Source organism: Equus quagga, chromosome 14 (assembly GCF_021613505.1).
Source record: "Equus quagga isolate Etosha38 chromosome 14, UCLA_HA_Equagga_1.0, whole genome shotgun sequence".
NCBI classification, from domain to species: Eukaryota; Metazoa; Chordata; class Mammalia; order Perissodactyla; family Equidae; genus Equus; species Equus quagga.
The window spans coordinates 96,591,407-96,607,547 of NC_060280.1; the positions used below are offsets into that span (position 1 = coordinate 96,591,407).

Consider the following 16,141-nt stretch of genomic DNA (forward strand, 5'->3'; position numbering starts at 1 on the left):
AAATAACTCCACCCATTACCCGAGACCCCGCCCACAGCAGTCTCTGCGCTCTGATTCGCCCCCCAGCCCCACGGCCCCGCCCCCGCCCGGCCCCGCCCCGCCGCACCTGCGCCCGCTGCACCATCTCGTCCGAGGTGCCGAAGCGCTCCTCCATCAGCGAGCGGATGTGCTGGGCCTCGAACTCCAGCTGCTGCCGGATCAGGTCCATCTGCATCGAGAACTGCTGGGAGAGGCGGGCGGGCCGCGGTGAGGGGGCGCCCGGCTTGAGGCCTCCCCGCCGCTCCCGGGCACGGCCGACCCCCCTCCCCGGCACCCCCGTGCGCTCACCGTCTCCACGTGCGGGAGCTCGTCCAGGCGCTTGGACAGGCCCTGCAGCTGCGAGTAATACCAGAGCTTCTCCTTCTCCTCCTTCTCAATCTCATTCAACAGGAAGCACCTGGGGGTGGGGGGGCACAGGTCGGTGGGGGCGGGCTCCCAGAGGGGCGCCATCAATGTGCGGTGCTAACTTTTATTTTTGTAATCACTTGTTGGGCGCTTACGGTGTGGCAAGTTTAATAGACAGTGTGGCAAAGTCTCACCCACGGCGCTCCCGGCGGCACTGGGGTGGGGGTGGGGCCAGGATAAATCGGGTGGGGTGCAGAAAATTAATTAAAAGGAGAAAAGATAATGCCTTTGTAAATTCTGGTCCTTGGAGAAAGATTCTGGGCGGGGGCGGAAATGTTCGGACTAACACCTCTCCCACACTTGCTAATACTCTCCCTCTACCCTACGCAAATGCAAGCTTCAGGCTCAGATTGCTCCAGGTGCAACAGACTGTCCCTTCTGAACAACTCTGTGGGGAGGCACTGCTATTCCCATCTTACAGAACAGAAGGTTGAGGCTTGGAGGGGTCAGGGGACTTGCTTGAGGTCACACAGCAGAGCATGAACTTAACTCCAGGCCACTCTGGAACTGCCCCATCTGACCCCCACACAACCAGGCCGAGCTGAGCTGGGGGCCCGGACCCTGCCTCCTTCTGCTGGCCCTGGGCCCAGATTTCTTGGGCTGCAGCCCTCTCTCCACAAAGGCCGCCTTGAGCCCCTCCGGCTCCAGGCCTCGCTGTGAGCCCTGGCACTGGACACAGCCCTGTCCCTGGTGACGCCTGAGTGTCGGGGACCCCTGGGGACGTCTCCCAGGAGCCTTCCACTGTCCTGGGAATGCCCCGCTCCCCTTTGTCCTCCAGCTGAGGTCAGCAGGGCCAGGAAACCAGGCCAAGGAGCCATTGGGAGCCGCGCGGGTAGGGGGCGGCTCACGAGGTGTGGGTGGGGCTGGCTCAGTGGGCGGAGCATATGCCAGTGGGCCAATCAGAGGCGGAGCCTGGAGGGGGCGGAGCTACGTGACAGCCGCCCCGGGGTGGTCAGGTTCCCGCGGTCTCACCGTTCTCGGTCCAGTTCCTCCAGCAGCCGGATGGTGGCCCGGCTCAGCTCCCCATAGCTGTCCTTAGAGGGCCCGGAGCCGTGTACTGGGCTTCCCTCGGGGGTCTGGGCAGCGGGCTCGGGGCCCAGGGCTGGGGGCTGGAACTTGAGGTTGTACAGGCTAGTGATGTCCATCTGGAGGGCTGGGTGGGCGGGGAGGGAGAGGGCGAGGTCAGCACCCCACCCTGGCCCTCCTCCTCCCAGCTCCCTTTGGGGGTTGGAGGGGGGCCAGCGGTTGCCCCAGTGTGCAGAGGGGGCCCCCAGGCCGGCCCCTCACCTTTCAGCTGCTCCAGCACCTCTGTCTGGCCCGAGGACACCAGCACTCGGGCCTCCTGCTCCAGCTTGCCCTGCAAACGCTTCAGGACCTCCTGCAGGTGAAGGCGGGAGAGAGAGCCGGCGCATCGGCCGCCACCCTGGGCTGCCTGGGGGGCCACTCCACCCACCGGATGCCCCAGGCCCTGCCTGCCCATCTCTGGGTCCAGTGCCTTGGTGTTTGTCCCTGTGACCTCAGCCCATGTCCTCCGCCCCAGCCCCCACCCCCACCTTCATGCCGGACGTCTCCGTCTCCAGCTTGGACAGGTGGCTCGAGTTGTCCCGCAGCTCCTGCCTCAGGTGACTGTTCTCGGCCTTCAAGGCCTCCACCTGCCGCACCAGCTGCTCGTAGGGCGCCACGGAGCTCGTCATCTTCAGCTCCTGCAGCGTCTGAGGCCACAGGGTCAGAGGGTTCACCTGAGGGTCTGGGGAGGGGGTAGCCCCTGACCTAAGCCCCAGCCCTCACACCCAACCCTGGGGGTGATCACAGGCAGGAGTGGCTGGTGTGGACCGCTGCGGACAGAACAGTGCTGGCTCAGGGAATCCGGGGGACAGACGGCGTGGCAGATGGAGTGACAGGCATAGGTAGGGACGACGGGAGACAGAGGACGGGAGACAGAGGGGCAGAGCCATCCGATGGGTGTTCAGACACACAGATGGCCCAAATGCCCAAGTGACCGACAGACAGACACAGACAGACGTCTGCCCTCACCGCCAGGCTTCCAGACACGCGTGCTGACAGGCTGCCATACAGTCAAACAGACAGACAGACAAACCCCTGACGGTCTAAATCAGCACATGAACTGGCCAGCCCAATGCCACCAGGCTCACAGACACACTCACAGCCAGAGAGAGACAGGCAGACGGACGGATGGACAGCCAAGGCCCTCCCCTGCAGAAGCGCAGCTGCCCGGAGGCAGGGTGGACAGGCCGCCAGCTGGCCCGGCCGACGGACAATAAGAATGCCATGAAGGCTCCAAGGAAGCAATGGACAGGCTGATGGCGGAGCTGCCCGCAGCTGGACAGCGGGACAGATGGACCCAAGCTCACCACTGTCACCCTAGGGGTTGGGAACCCCGACGCCCTGCAGCCCCCACATCCCCTCCGTCAGCAGCTGGACCGGAGTAGCTACCTGTGTGGCCTGGCGCCCCTGCCGTCAGCCCTCTGCAAACCCCTGCGGCCCCCGGCACCCCATGCCCCATCCCCCGGGCTCGGCCACCGCCGTCTGCTTCTTTGTGTGTCTGCCTGTCCTTTCTCGATCAGGCCAGCCTCCTCCCTCTGTCCAGCTGGCCAGCGCCTCCTCCTTCGGCTTGGCTCTCCCGCCAGAGCCGTCTAGCCCCCCCCCCCCCCGGCCCCCCTTCCCTCTTTGTTCCCTTCCCATCAGCGCTCACCCCCTCCCTCCGCCTTTGTCTGAGGCGCACCAATGGCAGCCCATCCCCTCCGCCACCTCCTCCCCAGGAGCCCCCTCCCCAAATCAGCCAGCACCCCCCTGCCCATGGGAGGCAGGTGGGGGGCACCTGCTCCAGCCCCCTCCCTTCCCCACCTGGCCACACTCATTCATTCATCTGCTTATTTATTCTTCTGTCTCTCCTACCCGCAGAATCCCCCCCCCCCCAACAACCCTCGGGCACAGTTGGGTCTGGAGTAGGGGTGAGGGGCTTGGCCCCAGGTGGGGGATGGGGTCAGGCCACCCTAACCCACTCGGAGGACATACTGCATGCCTGGCCCTGTCATCTGACCTCCTTGTCACATTTCTGAGTCGCAGGGGCCACCATTAGGCTGTTCCCAGAGGGAGAAATTGAGGCCAGGGGGCAGATGAGGCGTGCTTGGAACCCAGACACTGCCCTCAGGAAGTGCTCTGAAATCCAGGGTGCACTGGAGGCGCGTGGACCCACCCCCTCTGCAGGCGTCGGCTGGTGCGTCTGAGGAATGGGGAGAACTCGGTCTGCCAGCCCAGTGTCATGGGCTGACGTGAGACTGTGGTCACGGTGCAAACCACAGGTTCCAAGGCAGACACGATGGCAGAATGGGAGACAGCGTGTTGAGGGGGGCAGGCTGGCCGCCTGGGGACCACAGCCTGAACCTCCCACCCCATACGGATCCCGCCCAAGGCTTAGTTGGGGGTCACAGCTGGGGATCAGGCCCGGGGTTGTGACCAGATCCCTGGGGTCTGGCTGGAGCCCTGTGTCCTGGCTGAGGCCACCATACTGTGCCCAACCAGGGGAGGCACGAGGAGAAGCGCCAACTACCTGGGTATCCCTCCTACTCCCTGAACCCAGACCCCAGAGCCCTGCCCCGGGCTGCACAAGCCCCTCCCCGCAGGCCACCCTCACGGGCTCTTATGCAATGGCCCAGGCCAAGCCGGGGACACCTTCAACCCCCCACATCCAGTGGTCACTCCTGCATCCCCATCAGACTGAGCTTGGCAGCAGGCGCCCCACCAGGTGTCCCCTCATCCCCGCCTGGGTCCGCAACTCCACACTCCCACCAGCCCCTCAAGCTCTGCCCAGCTGAACCCTCCCTCCCCCAGCTCCCCACACTCCTGCCACTTTGAAAGTCACTGGTCGGAGTCCATCTCTCGCCTGCTCCAATACTGCCTGTGGCTCCCCAGCGCCCTCAGCGTAAGACGCAATCCTCCACACACCCCCTGCCTCCCCGCCTCCCGGCAACTCCTCCTCCAGCCCTTTGACACGCAGTTCTGCCAGGAGCACCTTTCCTGACACCTGCCATCCCTCCGGTGGCGCAGCTTCCTCCGGGAAGCCCTCCTGCCTGCCCCTCACCCCAGGCTGCATCAGGGGCCTCCCTGAGAGCTCGCCATCACCGACAGGAAAGCACCAATAGCTGGGGGTTCGACTGATTGAGTAGTGAGTGGACGCATTTCAGGGGAGGCAGGCACAGGCGTGGCCCATGGGGGCCTTTCCCTTTCCTCTAATCCAATGGACACCCAGAGAGGCACAGCACCAGCCTCCAAGACACACAGCAGGCCTGCCCGCAGACCCTGGGGGCTCCGGGTGTTGAAGCCTGTAAGTGGGTGTGTGCGGGGGATGGCTGCAGCGCCGCAGACGTCCACCTCCCTGGGACTCAGTTTCCCCCTGGGGCTCCACCCGGGAGAAACAGAGGCTCCAGAGTGTGTTGGGATGGAGAACCCCGGCAGAGGCAGCGGCCGCGCCCCCTGCCCTCCCCCCAGGGAAGCGCGCCCGCTTACTTTATCTCCCTCGGGCTGGGCTGGCGGGGGCGCCGTGGGCCTGGGTCCTCCTCCCTCGGCGCAGCTCCGCGGGCCCCGCCCAGATCCCGGCCCTCCTGGGCCGGGGCGGCTGCGGGGCGTGGGCTCCGGGGCTCCGGTGTGTCAGGGGCACGGGCGGGGGGCTCTGGGGCGGACAAAGCCCAGTCCGGGCCTGGCCAGGCGGCGCCGCGGCTCCAGGCGCTGGGCGAGACCACCGCGAGCGGGGGAGGATGCGGGGATGCGGGATGCAGACGCAGCGGCCAATGGCGGCGCGGGAAGACGGGCTGGTGCCATGGCAACAGCCAATGGCGGCCCGGGGCGGGGACCGGCGGCGGCTGTGGGGCGTCGGGGCCTCCGCGCGGGTCCAGGGGCTGCGTGTGCAGGGGGGTGACCCCCACCACGGGAAGGGGGCGCCCCGAGGACCACGACCCCGTGTCCCCCACCCCATTCTGAGGTGGAATGGCCTCTTAGAATCTCCCGCGGCTGGATCCGCAGAATTTGAGAGTAAAATATCCAGTTCTGGGTGTTACATCAGAATCTTAGGGGAGGGGGGAGGGAAGCTCCCGGGGAGCGGCAGGAAGCCCCTCCCCACGGATCTGTCCGGCCTTGTGCGGATGGGTCAGGGCGGGATAGCACTCGGGATGCAGGCTGGACCTTCCAGGGTCCTGGCTGGCATAGGGGGCGGGGGGGTGGGGTGGGGATGAGTGTGGGGGATGGGCAGCACAGTGGGAGCTCCCGGGACTCTGCATTTCTCCCTATTTCTCCCTGTCTCCCTGGCAGAGCGTCAGCTCCTTCTTGGGCATCTGCCTTGATTCTGCATCCTCTCCACGTTCCTCTGTCCCTCGGCCTCTCAATCTCTGTCACCCTGTGTCTCTGTCCCTCCTCGCACCCCTAATTCACCCTCACAGGGGGAAGTCAGAGGAGGGAAGGGCCTGGGGTCCCAAGAGTACGGGTCCCCAGCTGTCTCAGATTCTCGATGGGTCCCCCGAGGCCACTTGAGGGTTTAACACCCAGATCCCACACCTGCAGCTGTGGCTCAGACTTTCCTGTTGCCGACAGGTGCACTCGTGCGTGCAGGATGGAGAAAGAGGTGCTGGGGTCAGGGGACGCGGGTTTGGGGCCTGCCTCTGTCCTATCTTGGGGCGGGGGCCAGGGCAAATTGTTCCCTGTGAGACCCTCAGTTTGCTCCTCTAGAAAATGGGGAGGTGGCGGCAGCCTTTGTGAGGGCTGGTGCGACGAAGGACAGGAGGGGCAGCCCAGGGCCCGGGGACCACACTATTTCATGCTGGGTCTGCTGCAGGAGGCCTCGTGTCCTGGTCAGCAAAGCTGGGGGCCCCAAGAGGACTCAGGCCTGACTGTCCGGGAGCCTCCAGAGCGGGACACAGCCGTCCCCAGCCTGTGGGGCTCAGAGAGGAGGTGCAACGGGCAGGGGGGCTCTTTCAGGAGCTGGGATGGCTGCACTGAGAAGGGGACACCCGTGCTGGGCCTCTTCAGGATGAATAAGAGTTGGCCACGGGATCAAGGTGGAGGGAGCAGCTTGTACAAGGCCTGGAGCCGTGAGAGAGCAGCGCCCACTCAGGGGTGTGGGCTTCTGGTGGGGCCGAGGAGTACAGCGGGCAGTGGGGCTGGACCGGGGGGTTAGGAGGAGACATGAGGCTGAGCTGACCACGGGAGAGCAGGGCAGACTGGGCAAGGCTGGTATGGGGGCGGGGTGAGGCCAGAGCCCAGGGCCCCGGCTTCAGCCCCACCTTGATGTCCCTGTGTGACCTTGGGCATGGCTCTCTCTGGCCTCAGGTTCCAGTTTTGTTCGCTGGGAGGTGGACCCATACCCCATGGAACTAAGTGTCACCTCCCCCTCCCAGTCTCAGATGTCACTCCACCCCACACCCCTCTCAGCCAAACCTGAGAGCTGGCAGTGACTTCGGGGAGGGGGGGGGCAATGGCCAGTCCTGTCCTTATACACATGGGGAAACTGAGACTCAGACCAGGGAGCACGTTGCCCCAGTTCACGCATGAGCCTCGCCAGGCCCTGGGCCTCCCTTCCTCACCCATCTGGGTGTGGCCGGAGCCTGGAAGGCTGGGGGAACATGGGGGCTGAGACCCCAAGGCCAGATGGCCTTGTCCTCGAGCCTCTGGAACATCACATCACTGACACCCCCCCAAAATCCTTGACCCTGTAAATCTTTGAGCCACAGCCAGACTCAGACATCACTGGAAATTCTAGAACCACAAGAGCCTCGGGAAATCCTACAGCCCCCCAAGACCCCAAGCCCAATCTCCAGGGGGCTGAGACAGCTCCCCCGCCCCATGGCACAGTGCCCAGGCCCAGTGGGGGGCCCCTTCCTGGTCTCCCTCCCTGGTATCTTCTGCATCCTCCACCGCTGCCGGGTTCTGCATGGGAAAGTGGAATCACGGGCTCGCTTCCCCTCATCCCCACCCCGAGACCCTCCCCTCCCCTCCCCCGCCCTCCCAGCACGTGGGCGGCACACTGTAGGGTCACTCAGGACTGTCTTCCAGCCTTCTGAGCCTCACCTCGGGTGTCTGTGCGCCCTTGGTGCCCCGCCCTTCCCCACGGGGCCTCCGCTGTGCCAGGGGCTGGGGGCGGAGTCAGGGCGGCCCCCTCACTCGGAGCTGGGTGGGGGCCAGAGGGGAGCAGGAAGGCACCAGGTCGTCTCGGGAACACAGAGATGGGGTGAGGGCTGGGTGACCGGGCAGGGCCCTGACCGGTGAGGAAGGACTGCCACTGGAGGTGGGGGAGGGGTGGGGCGGCCGGTGCAGGCCGCGCCCCCGAATCCCGACCCGAGTGGGTCCCCCGACCACCGTTCTGGGCCTCAGTTTCCCCGGGCTGGGGGGCGGGCGAGCAGCCCCGTCAGCACCGCGGACAGCTCCCTGCGGCCTCCGAGCCGCGTACCCTGCGGGCGCCTCGGCCCCGCGCTCCGGCTCCGGCCCCGCTCGGGGCGTGACCTTGGGCGCCCCGCGGCACCCCAGCCTCAGTTTCCCCTTACGTAGGGGATGTTACAGCCCCAGGATTCAGACGATTATGGAGGCCAGCACAGCGCTCGGGCCCGGTGGGGTATTATTATGAACGTCAGCCTCAGCGAACGTCGGAGTCGGCCATACGATCGGCGCCCAGAAGGGGAAACTGAGGCCCAGAGAGGTGCAGGGCGTGGCCTGGCCCTCCTACCCGCCTGTGCGGGCCAGAGCCTAGCACGGCGCGCCCCCGCCGCAGCCCCCACCGCCCCAGCCGGTCTCCGCGTCCGCGACATGGGGAGGAGTTCGGGGGTCCCCCTCAGAGGCCGAGGGCCGAGCCTGGCGAGGCCGCGCTTGCGCAGACCGGGGGGAGCGGGTCACCGCGGCGCGGGGGAGGGGCCCCCAGCCCCGCGAGCATCGTGAGGCAGTTTCCCCGGCAACGGTCTCCACGGCGACTGCGCGAGACCCCAGACCCCTGGAGCCTCGGTGCGCGTGCCCGTGCGCCCCCCGCCGCCGGGGCCCCCGTTCCCGCGGCCGCACCCTATCCCGGGAGGCGGCTCTCCCGCCCCAGCCGCGCCCAGGGTCGGACCCCTCGCCCGCGGCCGGGACCCCCGCGCCCTACCTGGTCCCCGAAGAAGGCCGAGTGCAGCAGGCTCAGCAGCCCCAGGAGCCCCATGGAGCCGCGGCCGCCTCGGACCAGCCCGCGCCCCGCCCCTCGGCCGCCGCGTGGGGGGGGGTGGGGGGGCCCGGGCCGCCCTGCGCCTGCGCGGAGCGAGCGGCGGGGAGGGGTCACACTGCGGGGCTGGGGTGGGGACTCCTCCAGGAGGGAGGCGAGTGAGAGGGGTCTGAGGGACCTCGCAGGGGCAGAGGGAGGGAGTCTCGTAGGACTGAGGACTCTGGGGGGCCGGTGCGAGGAGATCCTTAGAGAGGGCGGTGGGGGAGGGGGACCCGCGTGAGCAGAGAAGGAGGGGGCGAGGGGCTGGGGTCCGACGGGGTTGGGGGGGGTCCCTAGAGAGACGGGGGGGTCCCTGGGGGCGGGGCTCACGCTCTAGGGGCTGGGGGACCCCTGGAGGGGGAGCAAGAGGGGTCGGCTTGGGGGAAGTGAGAACCCGGCGAGGAGGGGTCCCACGGAGAACGGATCTCCGGGAGGGACCGAGGGAGGCGCAGCCCTGCGGCCGTAGTCAGCTGCCCGCTTGACCAGGGTCCCTGCGGAAGCCGGGCACCTCCTCCGAGTCCGCCCGGGCCCGGCTGCGGGCTCAGTTCATTAGTCATTCAGCAAACATTTGCTGCGCGCCTGCTGATTGCGGGGCTCTGAGCTGACGCGGGGCATGCAGGGGTCCTGATGGGGTGCCGCCGCACGTAAACAAACATTCAGCCAGTCATTTGACAAACGTTTATAATAAGCACCTACCCTGTGCAACGAACAAAACAGTCAAAACCCCTGCCTGTGGGGAACTGACATGGGGGTGAGGGACCGGAGTCAACGGGGACCATAGGCGGGCTAGAGGTTCGCGCCGAGGGGGCCGCAGGGGGTGGGGGTCGGGGGAGACGCAGCTGGGAAGGGCGCTTGAATAGAGACCCGGGTGGTGACCGCAGTGGGAAGAGCGTCCCTGCAGAGGGAACAGCCAGCGCAAAGCCAGGGCGCAGGAGGCGGCGGACGGGGGGCGCGGGCTCCCGGGGGGAGGGACGTGGGGGCCGCGCGGCTGCGGGCGGAGCGGGGACGGCGACTCGGGCTCGCCGCGCCCTCTGGCGGCTGCGGGGCGAACAGCCGAGGCGGCGCCGGGAGACGGGGAGGGGACGGCGGGGGTCCGGGAGGATGCGGGTATGGGGGGTGGGATGATGGGGAGGATGCGGGGATGGCAGGAAGGACGGGGGAGGGGGGAGGATGCGGGGATGGGGGAGGGACCGCGCTGGTCCAGGAGGGATGCGGGCAGGATGCGGGGATGGGGGGTGGGATGATGGGGAGGATGCAGGGATGGGAGGAAGGACGGGGGGAGGGGCGGAGGATGCGGGGATGGGGGAGGGATGGGGGGAGGATGCGGAGATGGGGGAGGACCGCGGGGAGGATGCCAGGATGTGAGGAGGGACGGGGGTGGGGTACAGGCGGGGGAGAGGATGCGGGGATGGGGGAGGGACGGCGCTGGTCGAGGAGGGAAGCGGGGAGTATGCAGGGATGGGGGAGGGACGGGGATGAAGGGGGGGACGCGGGGAGGTTGGGGGGATGGGCGGACGGTGGGGGTCGCGGAGGGGGTGTTACTAGGCGCTGCGCTGAGTCCCGGGAAGGCAAAGAACAAGCAGCGGGGAGAGAAAGGGGCGCTGCTGCGGCGGGACAGAGGGCAGGCCCGAGCGAGCAGGTGCCGGGAAGGAGTGGGAAGCGAGGCGGGCGGACCACGCAAAGCTGCGAGGAGGGAAGGAGCCGGGAGCGTCTGGAGACAGCTGGAAGGCGGGCCAGGCAGGCCAGGGACGGGGAGATGAGGCGGCAGGCGGGGCCTCACGGGCCCCTGGAGGACGCTGGGCGTTATTCTGGGGTCCGGGGGAGTCAGGGGACCATGACGTGTATTTATTTCACAGTGGTGTCCAGGTGGGAGATGGCCTGGGCCTGGTGAGGGTGGCAGCCGTCGGGGTGATGGGCAGTGGCTGGACCCAGGACACGTTCTGAAGGCAGCTGACCGACTGGGAGGGGGCGACACATAGAAAGCGGGGGTGCCGAGACCTGACCCCCCGAGGAGCTGCCTTTGAGATGGAGCAGATGGGCCGGGCAGGTTTGGGGACATGGAGTCTGAGTCTGGACACCCAGGGTGGGGGGACCAGAGGGGATGGGGCGCAAAGGCAGGAACGTGGCCCGAGGGTCTGGAGATGGGAGAGGGGCTGCGCGGTGATGCGGGGTTACAAAGGCTCCTGTCCCGCCCCCTGGACTCCCCAAAAGTGCTCCCAGACTGGGGCACCCCCGGCGGCTGGCGCGTGCGCCTCAGTCTGAAGAGGACACGGCTTGGTTCGCTTGTATCAGTCACATGCATTGTCCCCTCGTCCCATGTAACGGGTTGTCGGAAAAATTCAAACTGCAGAAAATTAGAGAGTGCAATGACCACTGGCCACCCCCACCCGGAGCCCACCAAGCGGACCCGTGGCGGCCAGGCTGGAAGCTGCCCGTGAAGCTTCAAAAGGTGACACACAGGGCCAGCCCGGTGGCGCAGCGGTTAAGTGCGCACGCTCTGCTTCTCGGCGGCCTGGGGTTCGCCACTTCGGATCCCGGGTGCGGACATGGCACCACTTGTCGAGCCATGCTGTGGCAGGCATCCCACATATAAAGTAGAGCAAGATGGGCACAGATGTTAGCTCAGGGCCAGTCTTCCTCAGCAAAAAAGACGATTGGCAGCAGTTAGCCCAGGGATAATTGTCCTCAAAATAAGTAAATAAAAAAAAATAAAATAAAGGTGACACGCGCTGTGGGGGGTGACACCGACTCGCTTTCATAAAACAAGCAATTTTCTGTGAAAGGCTCAGTAATTTCAGTGGCGCAGGCCAGTGTCCATGGTTGATGTGTGACATCACCATGACCCATGTGAATGGGCGTGGCTGTGTGCCGATAAAGCTTTATTTACAAAACCAGACGGCGGGCCGCTGGCCAGTGGGAGTTTGCCCACCCTCCTGAGTGAGCACCCACTGCCACTCCCACCAGCGCCCCCCGCCCCACCGAAATGCAGGGGCTCGAACCTCGTCTACACTTGCCTTTTGCCCCGGCAGTTGGACCTTGTGCTCGAAAGCTGTGCTGTTTCTACTGTTTTTCATGCTCAGGGTCAAAACCTACCTTGCAGTCCAGATGGGATCCGCCCCAGGGAAGCCTCCCCCTCACCAATCTGATGAAAACATGCTTCATGTATTTCAGCCACTTCATTTTAAAATTATGGGAATTCCAAAAACAGACGATTGGGACTACAATGAGCCCTCACCTACTCCTTTCTTCCCGCTTTCCTGGCCCCGGCCAGGCAGTTCCCTGAAGCTGGGCTCACACAAAGGCTTCTGCTGTCCCAATTCAGGTGACTTTGGCCAGTGTCACCCAGAGACCCTCCAGTTGGTGACTCTAAGGGTTTTTTTTTTTTTTTTTTTTTTGGTGAGGAAGATTGGCCCTGGGCTAACATCTGTGCCAATCTTCCTGTTTTGTATGTGGGATGCTGCCACAGCATGGCTTGGTGAGGGTGTGTAGGTCCATGCCTGGGATCCAAACCTGCAAACGCCAGGCCGCTGAAGCAGAGTGCACACTTTTAACCACTGTGCCACGGGGCTGGCCCACCAACAGCTTTTAAGCCATTCTCAAAGCACTGAGCAACCTGTTAACTGACCTGCATCTCCCACGTCACCCCCACACCACACTCCCACCTTCCACGGCAGACTGGAAGTTTCTAGTTGGTTGGCTGGTTTGGAGCCCACTCAGGTCCAGGGGCCATCCACGAGCAGATATTAAAGTCTTCTGGATATTCAACAGCACTCAGGCCCGTCTTTCATCTTTCTGATCACGCACGTGGCCCCTCCGGTGGGCTGGAGGCCCCTCACGTGGGCCCCAGGCCGCCTTCCCTGGTCTTCCTCCTTCCTCGCCCCAGATCCGTCACCCGGCCCTCGGGAGGCCCTCAGAAGCCGCAGGTGGAGCATTCTGACCTCCGCCTGCTGGACACACGGCCCGTGTCCTAGGGGCCTGCTCTTCTCCTTAGGGGTGTGTAAGCTCTGTGTGTCTCCTGGGGATGGCACGGGCGGGCTGCGCAGCCTTCCAGCCCCTCTGGACTCAACATGGTGGGTCCTTGTGCTCAACTGGACGAACGCCAAGTGTTTCTCTCACTTAGTCTGTCCTGCTGTGTCTACTGCCCTCCCCAACTACACAACGACTCACCCTTACTAACTTGACTCCAAGTCAAAAAGTAACAGTATAAGCAAATTGTATTGAAATTCAGAGATAAAGTCCAGAAAATAGGGGCCCAGAGGCAGTGGCAGTGACCACGGAGAGGAGGTGACAGCGAGGCAGGAGCTTTCACTCATCGTCCCTGTTCCCCTCCCGCCTCCAGGTCTGGACTCTGGCTCGTCACGGAGCCACCGCTCACATCACAAACTGAGGGGGAGGTCGGAGATCCGGGACACCCTGACCGCTGGGGACACTCAGGAGCCATCGAACCTCTCCCCGCCCGGGTTGAGGGTGGCTCCCACCTTCCGCTTGCTTAGGCCCAAACCCGGCCGTCACCCGACTCCCTCCCCATGCTGTGCTCAAGGGTGGGCTGCCTTGGAGCCTCACTGCTGCCTGCACAGCCACCGCCACCTCCTGATGCACCTGCATCTTGCCCCGCGTGAGCTCCCCCCCATGAAGAACACAAACCAAAAATATTTGAGGGAGCTGGGCTGGGACCCTATGGGGTGGTGTGGGCTCTGTCCTGGGGAAGGCGCACTGCAGGGCAGGGGCTCGAGTCACTGCAGAAGGCTCTCAGAAGCTACCCAGGAGCATTGTGTCTGAGAGGAACTGACACTGGCCGCATGGCACAGGTGGACAGCACCTTGAGGAGCCCTGGGTAGGGGTGCAAAATTGGGAGCCAGGAAGCTCAGAGCATGCAAAGGTCCCCATTCTTCATGAGTTTCAAGAGGGCACAACCCACCTGCGACTGGCGACCGTGGAAGGGCCAGAAGGAAACGGGGCTGGAGGAGACACTGCCTCTGTCTAGGCTGCAGGGCACCCAGGACGCGCCAGGGGCTGCACGGGGGTCTGGGCTGCAGACAACATCTGTCCACATCAAGACGGCAGAAGAGCTGGCAGTACAAATGGGCTGGGGCACAGGACCCCGGACACCCCCAGACTTGTCACAGGCCGAGCCCCTCACAGCTCCCAACCCCACTCCTCGGCCCTGGGCCGGCCTCAGTGCACGAACAAGTGACAGAGAGCAGCTGTCAGCGCACCCACAGCAGGAGACCCGGCGACACGCGCTGCCCTGCACCAGTCACGCCCGCCCTGAGCCTCCTGGCACCACGACCAGGCCCGGCCCCTCCCCGAGCCCCGGACGCCGGAAGGACTGGTCGCACGCGGCCTGGAGCAGTCTGTGCCTTTATTGGCCGAGGCTACTTGAGGGGGATGAAGCGGGAGGAGTGGGTGGCGCCGATCCCGGGCCGGCCGTGCTTCACGGGCTTGTAGGTGATGGAGAACTCGCCCAGATAGTGGCCGATCATCTCGGGCTGCGAGAGGCGAACAGCAGGCCCCCGTTAGTGAGGTGAGCGCGGGGAGCCCGGGCCCACCCGGCCCAGCGGCCCCGCACGCACCTTGATCTCCACCTGGTTGAAGGTCTTGCCGTTGTAGACGCCCACCATGCTGCCCACCATCTCGGGCAGGATGATCATGTCGCGCAGGTGCGTCTTCACCACCTCGGGCTTCTCCATGGGCGGCGCCTCCTTCTTGGCCTTGCGCAGGCGCTTCAGGAGCGAGTGCTGCTTCCTGCGCAGCCCGCGGTTGAGCCGCCGCCGCTGCCGGGCGCTGTACAGCTGCATCAGCTGCTCGCTGCGGGGCGACAGGCGCGGATGAGCCCCGGGGGACCCCCGCGCGCCCCCAAGCCAGCGCTCACGGCCCGGCCGGGGCGCGCGGCAAACGCTCGGCGCGACCCCCCAAAATGCAAAGACGTCCAACGCCCGCTGTCTAGGGCAGGGGAAACTGAGGCAGGGGCACAGTCGGCTCGGGCGAGGTGGCCGACCCTCACGGACAAGGTGCTGCGCTCCTAAGGGCTCAAAAATCGAGTAGACCCCTCCACGCCCCCCCAAACCCGGCAAAGAAGACCCTGTTCTGTGCGGCCCCCGCCCCGGAAGCAGGCCCCCCACGCCCAGATGCAGACACACCTGCAGCGGACAGGTGCTCACGGGCTGTCTGCAAGCCTCCCTCCCCCTCCGAGGGCCGGACCCCGCGCCCGCCCTGCACCCGGGGGTCAGATCTTTAAAAAGCACGAATCAGACGACCCCCGCCCCATCTTAGACCGGGGAGGGGGCGGCAGATTCCCGCCCACGTGCCAAACCCGGGGATTTAGCAAAAAGCCCCCGAGCTGGGGGCCGCGTTTACGTTTCCACGTGCGCGGAAACGCGTCCACAGACACGTGGGGACCGGGGACATCCAAACCTCAGCGTCTCCCAATAAAGTTTTATTGGCACGCAGGCCCGCCCGTCGCGGACACGCGATCGAAGCCGCGTGGGCAGCACCCCGGCCCCCGCCCGGCCCGCCGCCTCTTACTAGGACATGTCCAGCAGCTGGTCGAGGTCCACGCCGCGGTAGGTGAACTTGCGGAAGGTCCGCTTCTTCTTCTGCTCCACTTCCGCCTGCGCGGGCCCGGGCCGGGGAGCGGTGAGCTGTGAGCCCGACCCCCACTTCCCACTCCCACGGCCGGCTACGGAATCCCGCGGGGACACACCACCTCGGGCCTGTCCCGGGGCGGCACGCGCCTCTCCGGGCTACGGGGGCTCGGCTGGGACAGGCCAGGCGGCACAGGCCTTCCCCGCCCCGGGTCGCCCCGACACCCACCACCAAGCCCGCCCTGCGCCCCCATATCCGGCGGCCCCGGAGGCCCGGAGGAGGCTGCCGCAGCCGTGCGGCATGATTCCGGACTCTACGGCGCGGCGAGAGCTCGGATGGCGCCGGATGGGTCCGGCACAGACGCGTCAAACCGCGGCACTCACCATCTTGTCGGTTCTCCGGAAAGGAGCGGCCCCCGTGCGCCTGCGCAGTTATCGCGAGGGCGCCCACGTGCCCCGCCCAGCAGCCGTGTGTGCGCACGCGCTGCCGCTGTCCCGGCGGGGGACGCGCGCCCTCTTCTGGCCGGAGGGCGGAGCGCAGGCTGCGAGGACTAAGGAGGCAGGTGTCTCCGGGGATGGGGCCGGCCGCCTAGGGTTTGCGAGCCGCTTCTTCCGATTGGGACGTAGGACCTCGCTTCCCCTTTCGGAGCCTCATATTCGTGCTCTGTAGTCCCCAAGGTTTGCAGAGCACCTGCTGTTGGCAGCAGGCGCGGTTTGGGGGTTGGGGTCCCCGCATTGCGCAAGGGAGCTCTCGCGTGCAGTGGGGGAGGCAGGCATGGAAGGTACAAGGTCATACAGATATCAGAGCCTGGAGGAAAAGCCAGGAGGGGTGGGACACTGGCTTCGCACAGATGGTCAGAAAGGCGTCCCTGATAAGGACCAG

At 65.8% G+C, this 16,141-nt stretch overlaps 2 protein-coding genes across 2 annotated transcripts in view; both read right to left on the reverse strand.

Moving 5' to 3' along the window:
• Positions 1-2,138, reverse strand: part of APC2 (APC regulator of WNT signaling pathway 2) — a 14,720-nt gene extending 12,582 nt beyond the window's left edge. The window contains exons 1-5 of the mRNA XM_046684554.1: positions 1,998-2,138; positions 1,732-1,822; positions 1,417-1,597; positions 328-436; positions 107-223 (exon numbers count right to left, since the gene is read on the reverse strand). Of these exons, the coding sequence (XP_046540510.1) occupies positions 107-223; positions 328-436; positions 1,417-1,597; positions 1,732-1,822; positions 1,998-2,138 (639 nt within the window). The remainder of the gene's footprint in view (positions 1-106; positions 224-327; positions 437-1,416; positions 1,598-1,731; positions 1,823-1,997) is intronic.
• An 11,878-nt stretch (positions 2,139-14,016) lies between these two features.
• RPS15 (ribosomal protein S15) lies at positions 14,017-15,715 on the reverse strand. Its single transcript, XM_046685797.1, has 4 exons — positions 15,643-15,715; positions 15,200-15,285; positions 14,248-14,482; positions 14,017-14,163 (listed from the first exon to the last, which is right to left on the reverse strand). Exons 1-4 carry the CDS (start codon positions 15,643-15,645, stop codon positions 14,050-14,052), a joined length of 438 nt encoding a protein of 145 aa, XP_046541753.1. The 5' UTR covers positions 15,646-15,715; the 3' UTR covers positions 14,017-14,049.
• Between the last annotated feature and the right edge of the window lie 426 nt (positions 15,716-16,141).

What these genes read in the sequence shown, in the direction of transcription:
- RPS15 (XM_046685797.1), bottom strand. An exon ending in CAGCTGCTGGACATGTCCTA is followed by an intron (nt 14,483 to 15,199) that starts GTAAGAGGCGGC and finishes GTCGCCCCGCAG; the next exon opens with CGAGCAGCTGATGCAGCTGT. An exon ending in TCAACCAGGTGGAGATCAAG is followed by an intron (nt 14,164 to 14,247) that starts GTGCGTGCGGGG and finishes CGCCTCTCGCAG; the next exon opens with CCCGAGATGATCGGCCACTA.